The 18,444-nt window shown below is 35.7% G+C and overlaps 1 protein-coding gene across 2 annotated transcripts in view; it reads left to right on the top strand.

Annotated features, from left to right (window-relative positions):
- gnal (guanine nucleotide binding protein (G protein), alpha activating activity polypeptide, olfactory type) overlaps positions 1-18,444 on the top strand; it is a 64,487-nt gene that overhangs the window by 18,935 nt on the left and 27,108 nt on the right. For both annotated transcript variants that reach the window (XR_007139465.1, XM_027172672.2), the window contains exon 5: positions 3,811-3,908. Coding sequence is in view for 1 of the 2 variants with exons in the window: in XM_027172672.2 (XP_027028473.1) it covers positions 3,811-3,908 (98 nt within the window). In the remaining variant the exon portion in view is untranslated. The remainder of the gene's footprint in view (positions 1-3,810; positions 3,909-18,444) is intronic.

The raw sequence follows: 18,444 nt of genomic DNA, 5'->3' as shown, positions 1-18,444 counted from the left end.
CAAAAGTCTTTTTGGCACCATGTTAACAGGGTAGAGCATTCACGTTGCGCACGGAGGGGGTGCAGCAGTGTGTAGCAGGAGCAGAGCAGAAGCAGCACTGGTGCGATTGTTTCGGCATCTATTTTTAATGCACTTCTCACACTGAATTAAAATGACAGTGCATTGTTCTTGGTAAAAATAAACATGGACTGACATGAAAAGTAAACAATTTCACCCTAAAAACATATTAGTGATGTCTACTGTTTCTTACAGCACTAGAAAAAACACAAAAATTAACAAAAAAAGCCACAGTATTGCCAGGATTTTTCTTTTTTCTTTCAAAAAAGAAGCATGTTTAAATAATTAAAACTACTAAAACTATTTTAGCTTAACTTGAAGATCAATTGTATCATTTAATTATTGTATGATATGTGTGGTGGGTAATATGCATCTATGCAACTTTCTTGCACTCACTGACTGAGTGCACTCTGACTCTCATCCTTCTGCCTTCTACCAAAGTCTGTCTCATCCATCTCTCTTAGTAACAGATAAAGCGTGATCACCTTTCTTCTGTCTACTGATACCACATAGAAAAAAACAAGAACAAAAATGTGGATAAATCAAATCACATATAATCTACATCATTAGTAAAATAAGACTGTTGAAGTGGGTTCCCTCCTAGATGTGTTAACTTTAAAATTGTTTGCATTTAAAATCAGTTTAAAGTAATGTGAACTCTTGTATTTGCGTTACACAAGCTGTGGTTCAGCCTTGCTATACATTTGCAAGAGTGAAGCACAATGGGAATTCTCTGCTTATGCTCTACTTTCCACTTGCATATAACTGAACAATTTTTAAAAAATATAATGCTTGAATACCCTATCAAACCAACTTATCAAACATTTATACACCCTTGTTAAAAAGATCAAAAGAAATGTTTTTGGTAAAAAGAAAAGATAAAAACAATCTAGTTTCATAAGTGTGCATACCCCTGAGCACCTATCAAGTGTAGCAGACACTGAATTAAATCACACTGACTTTTTCTTGCAAAAACATAATCAAATTGTAAGGGCATATCCTGTGCACAGACCAATTCAGGTCACTCTACAGTTTTATTTTTAGATTCAGGTCTGGGCTCAGGCTAGGCCATTCAAAACCATCAGCTTACTAGCATACACATAAAGGGTGTGCATTAAAATCAACTTGTATTTGTAAATATTTATGATTCTCTCCTTAAAAAAAGGTCCTCTTTGGGGTCAGTCAGAAGAATTAATGACTGCTGTATGATAATTAGCTTTGAATATGAAATTGAATGTAATTAGTTCATTCTGAGCATAGCCACACCCCAAATATAAAGGGTGTGCATATTCATCCAACTAGGTTATTCTTTTTTGCTTTTACTATTTTCCCCTCACAATTTTCGAAATGTTTGCTGTATGGATGCTGTATTTCCATTGCAATTTCAGAAATGATCCTTAATCTAATGTCATCTAATGGCTATCTCATTATACTTTTTCAATGACAATAAAAGTATTAAAACAAATCATAAAATCTATCATAAAATGTTATAATTTTCTGAAAGTTATATATTTTAGAAGTCAACCTTAACAGTTTATTTTTATATAAAAATGTGATTTGAGTTTATGAATAAAATTGGGGTCAGCATGGCATCTAAATGTATTGCATTTATGTATTTATACATGTCTGTCTCTGTGTGGATCTAGGTCTGTCAGTGTCCCTGAACTCCTCTAGAGTTTATAGTGGGGATAACAGAGTAGTGCATGAGGGAGGCCCTTAGCAGCAGTGGCTGTCATTAATACTGTCTCGTGAGTGCACTGCTGACCCTACTTACTTCAGGGTTAATGACTCTTTTGCCTTCTCCCTTTTACTAATGAAGGCCCAGGTAGAGTATGGTGCTGCCATTAATGGTTGTTAAGGTTATGTTTTTATGTTTTCTATTCAGTTGGCTCCCCTGACATTTTGGCTTGTCACACCAAGTTTTCCAGTGGGATCGCCTCATCTCTCAGCATGCAAGAAATGTCTGACAGGAGTGGAGCGTGTCTCTCTCAGTTCTACAATGTATTTTTTTAAAATAAAAATCGACAGTCAATACATAGGCAAACAAAAAATTCTTTCTCACAAAGTTACTCGATATAACCAAATTAACAATATCATATAGGCTAATCACTATTAATTACTTTTTTAAATGACTGTTTTCACATTTAATTGCAATGTTAAGAAGAAAACCTAAGCCATGGCCTGATTTTGGCATTTTACATTGCCCATTTCTATGGTTTTTGCTTTAGAACATTGTTTGCCTTGTTCAGTATATTTTAGTTTTTACTATATTGTGTCATGTTTTATTCTCTTGTTGATTTGTTTTCTTCTCTTAGCCATTTGTTTTGCTGTATTGTGGTGATTATATGATGGAACCTCACTGGAGGCCTAATTATCCTATAGCTATCTTTACTCTCGAAGGAAATGATACGGAAAAACAAGTGTTTTTCTGAAAGGCCCCATCCTCCTCCATGTTCTACCTCCCATGCTCTTTTCCTCTGTGTTTGCCTCCCTTGTGGGGCTCAAGTTGTTTGTTTGAATTTTGCATAAAATGTACTATTTAACAAGTTATTTAACTTTATTTAATTTTAGGATGCTTGATCAGTCATTTCACTTGTCAAGAATAACTATTTAAGCTTAAATTAGATACAAGCATTTATTTTGCTTTTAAAGAGTTTTTATTTATCAGACATTTGTTGTATTAGCACTGGTGGGATAATTAATTGTAAACTGTGGTATTAGTGCCATTGTATTGTTCATATATTTGGGAAATTAAATGATATAAAACATGTTACAAAACGTGTTGTATCAGCCAACAACTTACTGGCCATTAGTCATTAAAGTGCTGCACTTGTACACCAGATCATAAAATTTTGGGTGAATCTTAAAAGTTTGATTAATTTCATTCATATTAGAAATGAAATCATCAGTATTATGTTGTCAGTTTAATATTGGTTGCTAAATATTATTTTAATAATATTTTAATATTGGCTGCTAAGTTTGTTAAAAATATTGGAGAATCTGCTGCAGTTCTTTTGGAGACTTTGACTGTCACAATTGCTTCTGATTTTTTGGGTAACCCTGGCAGCCAATACTTTCTTCTTTTTTTTTGTAATGGTGTTTAATGATGTTTTATGTTATGGTTATGGTGTTAAATGAATCATAATCAGAATACTTTATTTATCCCCGGAGGAAATTGGCTGAACTGTAATCAACAAATGTCATTTTAGCATAATTGGGTGGCATCATCTGTGGATCTGTTTGGACAGTATGCAATCTGTAATGAGTCCAGAGTTTCAGAGTCTCTGATCAGCCTTTCAAAGCACTTCATCACACATGAGGTCATGGTGGTAGTTGTTTAGGCAAGCAGGTTGGGGTTTATATTAAGACCTTGGTGAAAACTTCACTCCATAAAATGAATCCAGCAAAGAGAACTTCATGCTTGTTCATAATCTTATAAATCAACATGTTTTTTTTAACTTATGAATCAAGTGGATTTTTTTAAGATCAGGAAAAGCCTGATATAATTAAACTTTATCCACAACATCAGCTGTTATTTCTATGTATTATACTTTCATCTATTTATGTACAGCCACTTTTACAACATACCTTTATTTATAAGAAAATAATCACAACAATAGTCACACAACAATAATTGCAATAGTCCAAGAAGGTTCTTTTTCTCATTTGTTTTTTATAGTTTTTTTTTCTATTTCTTCTTTGCTTGATAATATTTTTAGCATGATAAAAATATTTTTCCCCCTCTTTTCACAGGAGTTTTTTGAGCATGCAAAACATCTTTGGGATGATGAAGGCGTGAAGGCCTGCTTTGAACGGTCTAATGAGTATCAGCTCATCGACTGTGCCCAATAGTGAGTACTTCTTCCTCTTCTGTGATCTTGTATAATAAGTTGTACACATTGACATGACAAAAATTTATTAAATCAAACATTACAGTACATTTTCTTTAAACAAACATTTTGTAGATTGCATGTTCTCATGCTTCATAGGTTAGTCATCTATTATGTAAATACAAATCTGAAATTCATAAAATTATAAACAGCATGCATCCGAGAAAGAAGAGGGTTGTGATGATTGTTGTCTTGTATATGCACTGGGGACTTTCTACCTTGCAATATTTCTTTTATTTGTATTTATTAAGTTTTGGGACTTTCAAGGTTGTGTTTTTTTTCCTGTGTCATTTAGACAGAAGCATATGTAGGCAATACAATGTGAATGAAGATAATTGCATACAGACAAAGGAAATTGTTCTCTCCTATTGGTACATGGCTGCTACTTGTAATATGTGCACAGTGAAACAAACTTATCCTTTCTTACCAATTGCCAATCTCACCACTCACTTTCCCATAATCCCTAAAACTTTTTTCTACTACTTTCTGCTCATTTCAAATGATAGATAGTGTGAAAACATAGTCAGATTCATTTAAGTAAGAATCTTTGAATCACTGTTCATGCTTGATGTCTAACTTCTGATTACATAATTAATAAGAATTAAAGACTCTTATACTTTGATGCTTTTGCAATGCAACTAAATTATTTTAAAACCTCATTAGCAGGTCCAGACTTATATTTTTACTCTTGTAAATGCCAAAAATCAACCAGCTTAAATATACTGAATAATTCAAATAATGTGAATTAAGATGATTAACTGAATAATAACATGTTTAATCTATTAGTTTTAAATGTATACTGGGGACATTGAATTAAATTTTATTTGTAACGCTTTTAACAATGAACATTGTCAGAAAGTAGCTTTATATAGGTATACTAATATATATATTTATGTTATAATATTCTGAAAGTTATATATTGTATACACACACACACACACACACACACACACACACACACACACACACACACACACGTATATATATATATATATATATATATATATATATATATATATATATATATATATATATATATATATATATGTATATCAGTGTTTCATATCGGTTGATATCGATAATTATTGATATTTTTTATGACCCCTTTAAAATGAGGGCCAGGAGAAAAATTATTATATTACATTTAAACATTTTTATTTTAAACTTAACCTTCCTCTGATCATAATCCCTTCAGTTATTAAGACAGAAATGTCAACAACCATGGAAAACTCAAATAATTAAAATGAAACATAAGTCTAAAGTCACACTTAAAGTGAACACTTAACAATTATCTCAACATTTAAGTTACAAAATGAAAGAAAATGTAAGAAATGCCAAATAAAGTGTAATAAAATAGTGCAAAGTGTTAAATATAAACATAGAGATACCTGATAATTTAGTGAATTTTAGTGCTAGGAAGTTCACTAGCTGTTCACCTTCTGGTGAATAAAGTGTGTAAAATATGTGCAGTGTTTTGTAAACATAAATAAAACTGATGTAGACTTATAATTAGGGCTCAAATATATTAGTAATCAAGTATTCTACCAAAAATTTCGTCGATTAATGAAGTGAACGGATAAAATGTATTTTTGCTTAATTACAGAGCAATATTAAATATACTTGAGAAAATAAGACGGGTCTCTTAAAATGAACAACTAACTGGTTTCCTTTTTTTTTTTTTTTTTAGAAAAATCAACTTTTATTTTTAAAATGCATAGTATGCAATGCATACAACAATATTTTCTATCACAAATAAACATTTAGATATTACCCATTGTTTCTCTGTCTGTACTTGCACTGTGAACAATGACAAAGTAGAATGAGAAGAATTAAGTACATTTAAGTGCCAAACATTCTGGGTTTTAAATGAACCCTTTTCTGAGATGCAAAAACAAAAAAATTAATTACTTTAAAGTATCAAAACTAAGGCATACTTTTAAATAAATAAATTAAAAAAAAAAAAAAATTTAATAATAATAATACAAAAATACTGCCTTCAGAACTAAAAGATTTTAAATGTACAGCTCAGGCATAACTACCTACATTGCTAGGTTACCAGAGAGCGATATCATATATAATACATATCGTTATCGTTTTATCACCCAACCTATATATATATATATATATATATATATATATCCCTAATGAGCAAGTCAGAAGTAATGTCAGCCAGGAAAACTCCTTGATAACTATTTTCTAATTCTTCACACTGTTCTAAAGAACGCATATGTGTCTCTTTTTGTATATGACATGGCGTAAACTTAATGGCCTCAGTTCTTCCAGGAACTTTCCCAATATGAGGAGAACATACCTGTGAAATGCACACAAATGCAAATATATTGGAGAGAATTTCCACTGGCTGGCATATAGGCAGTGCATAGCTCATTTGGTTGACAGTAAATTGGCTGCTTTGTAACAACATTTTACTACCATCTGGTTATTTTTCACAGAATATAACACCAGGCTTACAGGCCATATCTGATAAATATTGAAGGAGATGCCAAAGCTAAAATTTTAGCACATTGTTTAGCACTTTAGAAGATTCTGTGTATAAGCTAAGCTATATTGAAGAACTTGGTTAAAAAAAAAAGAAGCTTTGGCTTGGTAGAGATTGGGCTGTGCAATATAGATCTTTGCTTGCCCTTGTTATTTATTTATTTATTTTTTAAAATCTCTGCAGCCGTTCTTGACAATGGATAACATGAAAATTATGCATTACAGAGGCTGCACAAATATTTGGGAAGATTTAAAAAAAAAATTATATATATATATTTTAGCTTGGTTGTAATCTAAGTAGGCTCATGTGGGCTATAGGGATTAGAGTACTTGATTCACAACTGGGCTGTTGTTTGTTTATATCCCTCCCAAGGGGATTTTATTACATCAGATCCTATGTTGTTTGTCCCAGAGAATGAAATGGGGAACAAAAGTGCAGTAGTGAAGCCTCTTTAATAGACTTCTTTAGCATGTTGGTTAAGATTAATAATGTAAAATATCATAATCAAAAAGATAGATCTTAAACATTTTATTTTAGCCTTAAATTTTTATTTTATTTTTATACAAATCCAACCTGCAAATTATTATTAAGTTTCAGGCTGAATTCAGCTTAATAAAATTGTTTCATGTTTAATAATAATTATGTTTTTATTTTTATGATTGTGCTCTAACTTTTTTCATATTTGTTCAAAAACATGCAAGTAATGCAAGGAAAGTTACAAATGTGTTCCTAAAAAGTTTAAGTAGTTAGTTTCACTCCCTACACTGTTTTCAGCTTACTTGATGGAAGTCTGTGAACTATAAAAAAGCTGATTGTTTTCAGTCAGACTTGCTCATTAATTGTTGGAACCTAGATATAAACCCTGCTATATTATATAAAGTTGCTGTATCAAAGTGCATGGCCATATAAATTTTGAACTACAGGCCAGTGCAATATATTAATGCACTCTCTCCCTTTCACTAGCTTACTCTTTCTGTGTCTCTTAGGGCTATGAATATGTGTCTGTGCTTGAACTGATTGAGTTCTATATCTGGCAACACATTCCAGGGTATTGGAACATGCAGAGTTCAAAGTCAGATGTGCTCTAATGCAATAGAAAAAGCGTAATCTATATATTAATGAGCTTCATTTTTATCCACACAATTACAGTATTCACATTTGAACTTGTGTCAGTTCTTGTCTTTCTGTAATTCTCTTCATCATTTTGTGGTCTCATCACATTACTGCACCTTGCTTCTTTTAAATCACTTTGTACATTTTGTTAAGCAATAATATAGCATGTAATAGTGAAACCTTTGCAAGTTTGACTCAAGTATTTCTCTCCAACATTCTGAAGAATAGTAGAGCACATACATCTGTTTCTAACTCCAGCATGAAGTATTTCTGTATTTAAGAAAGATTTTAGAAAGTATTTCAGTAAAAAAGTATTATAGATGTTTCAGGATGATAAAGCACAATGTTATACAGATTGTGAGAAACAGAACAAACACATAGGTAACTGTCATAGATATACACAGACTAGAGGTTTACAGAAGTCCTAGGGGATGTTTCAGTAGGTTGCAATTTGTAGAAAAAGAATATGAATAACTAAAAGGTGTATGTGTAACTAAAAAATAAACTCATGGAACAGGCCTGGACAAAAATGATGGTACCCCTAATTTAATATTTTGTTGCACAACCTTTTGAGGCCTTCACTGCAATCAGACGATTCCTGTAACTCTCAATGAGACTTCTGCACCTCTCAGCAGGTATTTTGGCCCACTCCTCATGAGCAAACTGCTCCAGTTGTTTCCGGTTTGAAGGGTGTCTTTTCCAGACGGCATGTTTCAGCTCCTTCCAAAGATGCTCAATAGGATTGAGGTCAGGGCTCATAGAAGGCCACTTTAGAATAGTCCAATGTTTTCCTCTCAGCTGTGTCTTTTGGGTCATTGTCCTGTTGCAAGACCCATGACCTGCGACTGAAACCAATCCTTCGGACACTGGCCAGCACATTTCTCTCTAGAATCCCTTGATAGTCTTCAGATTTTATTTTACCCTGCACAGATTCAAGACACCCTGTGCCAGATGCAGCAAAGCAGCCCCAGAACATAACAGAGCCTCCTCCATGTTTCACAGTAGGGACAGTGTTATTTTCTTGATATGCTTCATTTTTCCATCTGTGAACATAGAGCTGATGTGCCTTGGCAAAAAGTTCCATTTTTGTCTCATCTGTCCATAGGACATTCTCCCAGAAGCTTTGTGGCTTGTCAACATGTACAGTAGTTTGGCAAATTCCAGTCTAGCTTTATGATTTGTTTTCAACAACGGTGTCCTCCTTGGTCATCTCCCATGTAGTCCACTTTGGCTCAAACGACGGATGGTGCGATCGGACACTGATGTTCCTTGAGCATGAAGTTCACCTTGGATCTCTTTAGAAGTCTTTCTGGGCTCTTTTGTTACCATTCGGATTATCCGTCTCTTTGATTTGTCATCAATTTTCCCCATCTGCACCCATGTCCAGGTAGGTTGGCTACAGTCCCATGGATCTTAAATTTCTGAATATGTACAACTGTAGTCATAGGAACATCTAGGAGATGGTCTTATAGCCTTTACCTTTAACATGCTTGTCTATAATTTTCTTTCTAATCTCCTGAGACAACTCCTTCGCGTCCTCTGGTCCTTGTTGAGTGTGGTACACACCATGTCACCAGACAACACAGTGACTACCTGGAGCCCTATATATAGGCCTACTGACTGATTACAAGATTGTAGACACCTGTGATGCTAATTATTGGACACACCTTGAATTAACATGTCCCTTTGGTCGCATTATTTTCAGTCTTTTCTAGGGGTACCATCATTTTTGTCTAGGCCTGTTCCATGAGTTTATTTTTTTTTTAAATAATTCCGTTGAAGCATAGTTGAAAAGCATGACTTTGATTGGTTAACGTTCATATAATTTTTATTTATTATTACTTTTGTCAGATTAAAGTTTTTTCTGTGACCATTGTGAGTTTTTCTTTCATTGACCGGAGGGCACCAACAATTTTGTCCACGTGTGTATATGACATCACTAGAGTAATCCATAATACAAATTTCCTCATTGAGCTGTGCGTTGTGTGGTAGTTTTGTGATCCCACCTAATGATAGATAGATAGATAGATAGATAGATAGATAGATAGATAGATAGATAGATAGATAGATAGATAGATAGATAGATAGATAGTGTGCTTCTAATAGATTGTTTGAAAGATGGATGGATAATTAATAGATAGATTGATAGAACGATAAATGAATTGAGAGTCTCTGTTAAATTTACACTGACACAGCAGAGGAAGAGAAGAGGGGCATCAGACCTTCTAATGCAGGTGTGTGGAAGTTGGAGTTTGAATCACAAACATCTTGAGCCAGGGTAGGAAGATTCTGTCAATGTAAGTAAATGTAAGTTTGGGGGATTTTTAATTGTCCTCTAAGCGAAAACACCAAATCTGATCACTTTGAAAATATAGGACTTGATCAGAAAGATCAAGGGATTGCAGTGCATGTGACATCATGTGATGTCATTAGAATGCTTGTCAAGCATTTTGATATGTCACATGTCCATGTTACGATAATTTAGTGTATCCACCTGGGGCGATTCTAGATTTTTCATTGTATTGCAATCCACTATTCCATTGTATTCCCTGTATTTCACTGTGAAAAAATGAAAAATTTAGATGTGACCAGCAGAGGTGGCAAAAGTACACACATCCTTTACTCAAGTAGAAGTACAGATACTCATTTTTTAAAAGACTCCAGTAAAAATAGAAGTAGTGACTACACTCTTTTACTCAAGTTAAAGTAAAGAAGTATGGGCTCTGACATGTACTTAAGTAAAAAGTCGCCGATACTACTTAGTGTCATGCTGGTAACTGGACGTCATGTTTTATATATGTATATATATATGTGTGTGTGTGTGTATGTGTGTGTGTATCTATATGTATATATAATTTGGAGTGTGCTGATGGATATTTGTGTTCATCAGCCACAAGAGTGTTATGAAAGGCAGGCACTGATGTAGGTGAGGTAGGGTGGAGTCAGCGTTCACATTCATCCCAAAGGTGTTCAGTAGGGATGAGATCAGAAAACAACCACATATAGTAGGAAAGGTCAGGTGACCCAATACTTTTGGAAATATAATGTATACCAAGTGCATCACCAAGGCCATATCCCAAACTGTAAGGAGATTCCAGCTCTGTCCTTGAAAACAACTCAAAATTATTGTGATGTTTTACAAATGACAAAATTAATGTTAATTAAATTAAGCACTTCGTGTTTTTTGGGTTGACACCAGGGGCGGTTCTAGGATTTCATCTTTAGGGGGTTTAGCCCTCAGTGAGAATTTAAAACAAGAAGAGTTTTATATTATATATTATATGACAACTCAAATAATGATAAATAATTTTCTTTCCCATCGACGACATGTTCTGCATTTTAATGTAATTTTTTTGTTTATTTATGAAAGTAAAAATTATACTTATAGTTTTAGGGTGGCTGAGATTACAGACAGGGGGGCTGAAGCCACCCTAAAAAAGGGCTAGAACCACCCCTGGTTGACACAATTCGCAACGCATTCGCCAGGAATCCTTTTTGACGCCGATTATTTCAAACATCTCCCTCATATATGGCCATGGGTGTTCAGGAATGTCCTCGTTGTTAGTTATTTTAACATCGGTGACTCCCTCTGAATTAACATTAGCCATTCCTTTTGTAGGCTTGCTGCTCATTGTTAGCTCCGCTATCCTTAGTCTATGTCTGATAGCCAGTAAATAATACAGTACACCAGTCACATGGTGAAAAAGCCACACAATGATAGGATGATAGGCTGGAAACAGCGCGCAATGAGAAGAAATAATACTAAAAGTAACGAGTCCGTTTTGAAAATGTAAGAAGTAAAAAGTACAGATATTTGTGTAAAAATGTAATGAGTAAAAGTAAAAAGTTGCCCAAAAAATAAATAGTGGAGTAAAGTACTGATACCAGAAAAATTTACTTTAGTACAGTAACGAAGTATTTTTACTCCGTTACTTCCCAGCTCTGGTGACCAGTCACTAGAAAATTTTGAGTTGTGAATGTAGTTTTTTTTTACAATGTAGACTTACTGATTCATTACTCACTGTACAAACACACGTACACACGTTTCCAGTACAAACACAACATTTTACTGTTTGCATTTCTATGTTCACATAAAAACCTCAGATAAGGAACTTTTTTGACAAAATAAAATAAACTTTTAACCAAATTTTAACCAGAAAATAACATAAAAGCCATAAACTTTGACTATGCATATCAGCAATATAAACAACACGTATGAGGCTTGACAATGGACTGTGGTTAACTATCAGAAGGAATGAAAAACAAGCGAAAATGAAGCAGCTTGTGAGAAGCAGGGACAAAGTTTTTGCAGCCCAGTTACTGGTCTTTCATTGGGACCATCAACCTGTGTCTTCTCTCCTTAAGAGCAGCAAACCTGTTGATAATTTTATCATGGTCCAATTGCTCAACGACATCTTTCTCGATGGCCATAACTACCAGTTGATGGAGCCTGCTCTGACCCGTTGTTCTCCTTAGCCAGTTGCAGAGACGACGAAGAGCACTGAAGGACCTCTTGCACGAACAGCTGCTAACAGGTACAGTGAGGGCAACCTGGATGACAGATTTCAGTGATGGAAACATTTCAGAATCCAGCAGGTTATAAAGTGAAACCATGTCCTGTGGAGCTGCACCAGTTTTCTTTTTACGTGTCAAAAAGTGCCTTGCTACCATGACTTCTGTCTTTAAATCAATGTTGTAGTGCAAGTTCTTCTAAATGTGGCTCAGACAGGAAGTTTTCAGACACTGGACTACATGCTTGAATACCTTGAATACCTTGAAGCAATGCAGCATTTACAGCAGAAAAACGGTTCTCCAGTTCAGTTATCATTTTATCCAGACATGGATATAGTAACGTTGTTTTGACTTGTTCGGCATCTGTGCTGATTCTCCTATGTGCACCATAAGTTGTTTCAACAACAAAATCATCCATCCTTTTTTTCTTCTGTCTCTGGCCAGAAAGTGGCTCCTCAAAGTGGCTCCTCAACTACAATGTAATTATTAGCTAAAGCCCCCCTAAAAAGGGCCTAGTGACGCCCCTGGTATCCACTTACTTTGGGGGTTGCTGTCCGATGTCACATGATGTCATCAGAATACACATACCACAATTCTCCTCATTGTGCAGAGTGTTTTGATGTCGCACATGTATTCTTTAATAATTTTGTGATTCTCAAGTCAAGTCAAGAAGCTTTTATTGTCACTTCAACACTTTTTACATGAAGGTTTTATTATTAAGGGAAAACTAAATCCAAACCCACATGGCCCTGAATAATAAAAACCTTCATTTAAAAACTGCATGTTGTGTTTACTTGTGTTATATTTGATTAATATTTAAATTTGTTTGATGATCTGAAACATTGAAGTGTGACAAACGTTCAAAAAAATTAAAAATCAGGACGGGGCAAACACTTTTTCACACTACAGTATATGGCTGTTGCAGTACACAGTGAAATGACACAACAGTTCTCAGGGTCCATGATGCTACATAAAACAAAGACAGAACTAAGGACTTAAGTATGTAGTCCTAGCCACATAAAGTGCATCTGTGCAACCTGGTGCAAACAGTGCAAGACAAAAGAAAAAACATTACAAAAAAGACAACACACTGCTGACCAGTGTAAATATTGTATGTTCAATCAATGTTGCGTGTGCAGAAATAAAGGAATGAACACATTAGTATTATAGCAGCAGTAACATGAGGTATTATAAAATATTGTGTAAATCAGCAATCGACTGAAATGTGAAAGACTGCATGTGCAAAGAGCAAAAACTGTTTGCAATACATCATGTAAACAATTTTATATGGGTGACATGGATGTATATTGAAATGTATATTGTGTGTGTGAGTGTGTGTTTGTGTGTATTGTGCTCTGTACAGTTTAGTTCAGTTATTGAGAAGTCTGATGGCTTGTGGAAAGAAACTGTTACACAATCTGGTCGTGAGGGCCCAAAAGCTTTGGCCCCCTTTTCCAGACAGCAGGAGGGTGAAAAGTGTGTGTGGGGGTGTGTTGGGTCATCCACAATGCTGTTGGCTTTGTGGATGCAGCATGTCGTGTAAATATCCATGATAGAGGGAAGACAGACGCCAATGATCTTCTCAGCTGTCCTTACTATCCGCTGCAGGCAACTTGCGATCCAAGATGGTGCAGTTCCCAAACCAGACAGTGATGCAGCTGCTCAGAATGCTCTCAATGGTCCCTCTGTAGAACGTAGTCAGGATGGGGGGAGGGAGATGGGCTTTTCTCAGCCTTTATAAGAAGTAGAGATGCTGCTGGGCTTTCTTGGTGATGGAGCTGTTGTTGAGTGACCAGGGGAAGTTCTCCACTAGATGAACACCTGCGCTCTCCTGAAGTCAAAAACCATCTCTTCAGTTTAATCAACATTCAGAGACATTCAGAGACAATTCAACATTGTTTGGAATTGTAGATTTTGGATGTGAATGGACAGATTGGGTGCCAATAGAAGCATTTACACATATAAGGTTTCAATATTTTGGAGGCAAGTTTATATGTGGTGCTTGCCGTGCCCATCTGAAAAAAGGTGCCAGTACTTTTGAACATGATAGATGCACATAAATCCAAACTTTTGAATATCAAGGCTATAAAACCTGCCAAAACTCTGCGAATCACAAAAGTATCAGTGAGAAGTTGAGAACACTCGTTTAAACAGTGCATACACTCGAACTCTGCACATCACATTTTTTACTTTACTGATACGTAACGCAAAGACCGGTCATCGGTACATAAGCTGTCATGTACAATAAAAGAACCTGCGCAGCGACAGGAAATATAATTTAACACAAAAGCCGTCTAGACGGTGGACTTGCGCTCAGGAATTTTTTTTTTTTTGAGCGGCGTGTGGACGATGTTTTTCTAAGCACACACTATTTTATTTCTTGATAACAGCTGCTAATTATAACACACCATTGCCATGAAAAACAGAGCGTTTCCATGGACACACAGGATTCTAACCGTAGAGACGGAGCGCACTATTTTCTTTAGCAGAAGCAATACAATTGTTCAGCAGTTTCGTGTTGCAGCCACAGGCGTATAAGACCTGTAATGAGCACAAGCGCGAAGCCGCGAACTCGTTCCGAATATTTTAAAGGCGTTACAGCTGATGAAAAAGCAGAGACAATTGTAGACAAAAATGAAGAGAGATTTTATCTTAGTTTTTATTTTATACAAAACATTTTCGTCTCGTCTTTTTCTCGTCAACAATAATGCATGTTAATTTAGTCTTAGTCAGCGTTTTTGGACAGTTGTGCAGTCTTGTCATCGTCTCGTCTTGGTCATGAAAAAAAATTGTTGACGAACATATTTCGTCTTGTCTCGTCTGACGAAATTAGCACTACAAATAACAGAGATAGCATTTTTTTCTGGCCACCGGTTCAGTGTCCGTCTGCTCGGCATCTTCACCCGTTCTGAGCTGCACACCGGAAAAATTCACGACATGACCATACGCGCCACACGTGCCACTGCCTAAACTGAAACTCACTGGTCTTTTTTTTTTAGCGGATTGCGGTGTAGTGTATGAAATAGGCAAACAGCTTTCAGAGAGAATGGGTTGTCATGTCCACACATGCATTTATTTATTTCATAAAATCGCAGCATTTTGCGTCATATAATCGCACAGGCTTGATATCGATATTGTGATTGCGATATGATTAATCGTGCAGCACAAGTTGACAGGCATCATATGATGTCATTAGAATACTCGTCAAATTCTTCTCATTGTGCTCATCATTGAGCGTGTTCATATGATATGAGTATTTTGTAGTAAATTCATGATTCCAGAAATTTTGGTGGTTGACATGCATATGATGTCACGTGACATCATCAAAATTCACACTACGCAGTTCTCCACATTGTGCTGAGCGTTTTCAAATGTCACATCTGTGTGTTGTGGTAATTTTGTGATTCCACATGTCTTCAGACTAGTCATCAAGCACTTCTCCTCATTATGATAAGTGTTTTGCTACCTTACATAACCATGTTGCGGTAATTTTGAGATTCCATTTACTTTGGGGGTTGCAGTGTGTGACATATGTGTCACATAACATCATCAGAATACTCCTAACACAATTTTCCCTTTTGTGTTGAGCGTTTTGATACGTCACATGTCATGTAAATAAAAATTAGGACACCCCCATGAAAGCCTGTGTTTTATTTTAAATATTATAGTTAAACATCTGGGAATTTTATCTTTATTTTAACAATATTGGAAGATTCAATTGTTATAACTAAACAAAAGTCTTTTTTAATTATCTCTAAAATGTAATTTAATACAATCCAATTTCTTGTGAGGAAAAGGTAAGGACACCCCTGTATTTGTACTTAAACTGGATAAATTTACCTTCAGGTGTATCACATCAGGTGCAAATTATTAGAACATTGTTACTTAGAATTTTGAAGGAGGCTTGCCTTATTTAAGTCGGGAAGTCTTGGCCTAATGGTTAGAGAGTTTGACTCCTGACCCTAGGGTTGTGGGTCGACTGAGGTGCCCTTGAGCAAGGCACTGAACCCCCCCAACTGCTTCCCGGGTGCCGCAGCATAAATGGCTGCCCACTGCTCCGGGTGTGTGTTCACGGTGTGTGTTCACTGCTGTGTGTGCACTTTTGATGGGTTAAATGCAGAGAACGAATTCTGAGTATGGGTCACCATACTTAGCTGTATGTCACGTCACTTACACTTTCACTTTAAACCTTAGGTATTTCGTTTGGTTTGCTCTTAATTGTTTAAGAGAGGTATCACCATGGTGAGATCCAAAGAGCTCTTTGAGGCCTTCAGAATGAAGTGTGTTGATGCTTATTAGTCTGGTCAGGGATATAAAAAAATCTCAAAATGAATTTTTAATCAGCCAAGTGGAGAAAATTCAAAACAACGGCCATCCAAGCAAATTCAGTCAGGCCATCCAAGCAAATTCATTCCAAGAGCAGACTGCAAGATGCTTAAAGAAGTTTTCAAAAACCTAAAATATCATCACAGGATCTACATCATGCTCATGCCACAGTTGATGTCAAAATGCATAAATCTGCGCATCTTAAATTATCATGGGAGATGTGCAGGGAGGAAATCTTTGCTTTCCAAGAAAAACACGGGGGCAAGACTGAAGTTTGTGAAAGAACACAGAGACAAAGGCCAAGACTTCTGGAATAATGTGCTTTGGACACCATAACAGAGGACATGTTTGACATAAACCATATACAGCATTTCAGCAAAAGAATCTCATACCAACTTGAAACATGGAGGAGGAAGTGTTATGGTTTGGGGATACTTTGCAGCAGCAGGACCTGGCCAGCTCATCATCATTGAATCCACTATGAATTCTACATTGTTGCATTCTTCAAGTCTACATTAAAAAGGTGCTTGAGGAACATGTGAGTCCATCTGCCAAATAATTGAAGCTGAAGTGGACCTGGACATTGAATATGACAAAAACACACCAAAAATCCACCAAGGACTCACTGAAAACTAAAAAATGGAGAACTCAAGAATGGCCAAGTCAAAGCTCAGATCTAAATCCTGTGTGTTTATTTGAAACTGTCTGTGCATGCAAGAAACCCCTAAAACATCACAAAATGTTCTAGTTCCAGTTGATGTCATAAACTGGTAGATGGCTACAAGAAACTTTTCATTAAGGTTATTTTAGCCAAAGAGGAAAATACTAGCTATTACGGCTTAGGATTTTCCTCAGCAATGACATCACTTTCATCTACAGGTAAAAATTAAAACAAGATCAGAATTTGACATGTCGACATGTTAACATGTCTTAATAAAGAACTTAATATTTCACTGACTGAAGTGAATGGGAATTTTTGGGATTTGTTCATCTGCCTGAGAAAAACTACAAATTCGAAGTTTTGTTGAATTTGCTCAATAGTGCATTGAGTCATAACACTGACATTTTTAATGAAAGTCAATGGGAATGTTGGCCAAATTGAACTTATACCGAGAAAAACGGAATTCCGATCACTTACAAAAGTCCATCATTATTGTTTCCAAATAAGCCAAACGATTTGACCTCCCATTCATGGGTCTACAACAAATGGTGCGGGATGAGTGATGGGACAAATTTGTACAGAAGACGAAGGAGAAGCAAGTGAGATAGTAATAGCACCACATAAAATAATAATAAGCAGTGGTGCTTGCCGTGGCAAAACTCTTCCCGGAGTGGACAGACAGGGTGTGAATACATTCGGAATAGTCGCGTGATATTTTCCTCAGAAACCAAGATGCCTCAAAACTGTTTAAACAATGCAGATAAATTGTGTTACATTTGTGGTGAGGTTACATTTGCATCTCAAATGTGCAGTATGATGGCAGTGGTAAAAAAGTTATACCACCTATATTTTGTATGCAAAATTATTGTTCCCATACATGTGCAACTTACAGTATCTGCATTATTGGCTAAATAAGATGCCTCAAACTTAGAATTATCCATAAAACAAGAACAAAAATCCATGGTTTTTGCATTCCCACTGGTATGGTAACAGCAAGGCAGATGACTGAAAAACACACGTAAAATTTGCTTAGGTCCTATAAAGCACTTGCTGCAAACAAGTCACTGAAATTTCACTTCTTAACCTCACATTTAGACTATTTACTTTTGATCTGTGGGGCAGAGAGTGATGGGCATAGGGAGAGATTCCACCAGGATATCACAGGCATAGAGTAAAGATACCATGGGAAATGAAGCTGTCCATGCTTGCCGATTACTGCTGGAATCTCTCCAGGGTTGATCCTACTGCAGTTTACAAGAGACAAGCCAAAAAGCACCTTTTAGATACCAACTAAAGATGGAACCTTGACATTTATTCTGATGTTAGAGCTTATATTCTGTAAATATCTGATATTCACATTATATTTTATAAGCTTTAAAGCAGTATAA

The sequence above is a fragment of the Tachysurus fulvidraco genome, chromosome 25, assembly GCF_022655615.1.
Source record: "Tachysurus fulvidraco isolate hzauxx_2018 chromosome 25, HZAU_PFXX_2.0, whole genome shotgun sequence".
Lineage (NCBI taxonomy): Eukaryota > Metazoa > Chordata > Actinopteri > Siluriformes > Bagridae > Tachysurus > Tachysurus fulvidraco.
The sequence above is the reverse complement of the archived record's forward strand: the minus strand, read 5'-3'. Positions and strand labels throughout refer to the sequence as shown.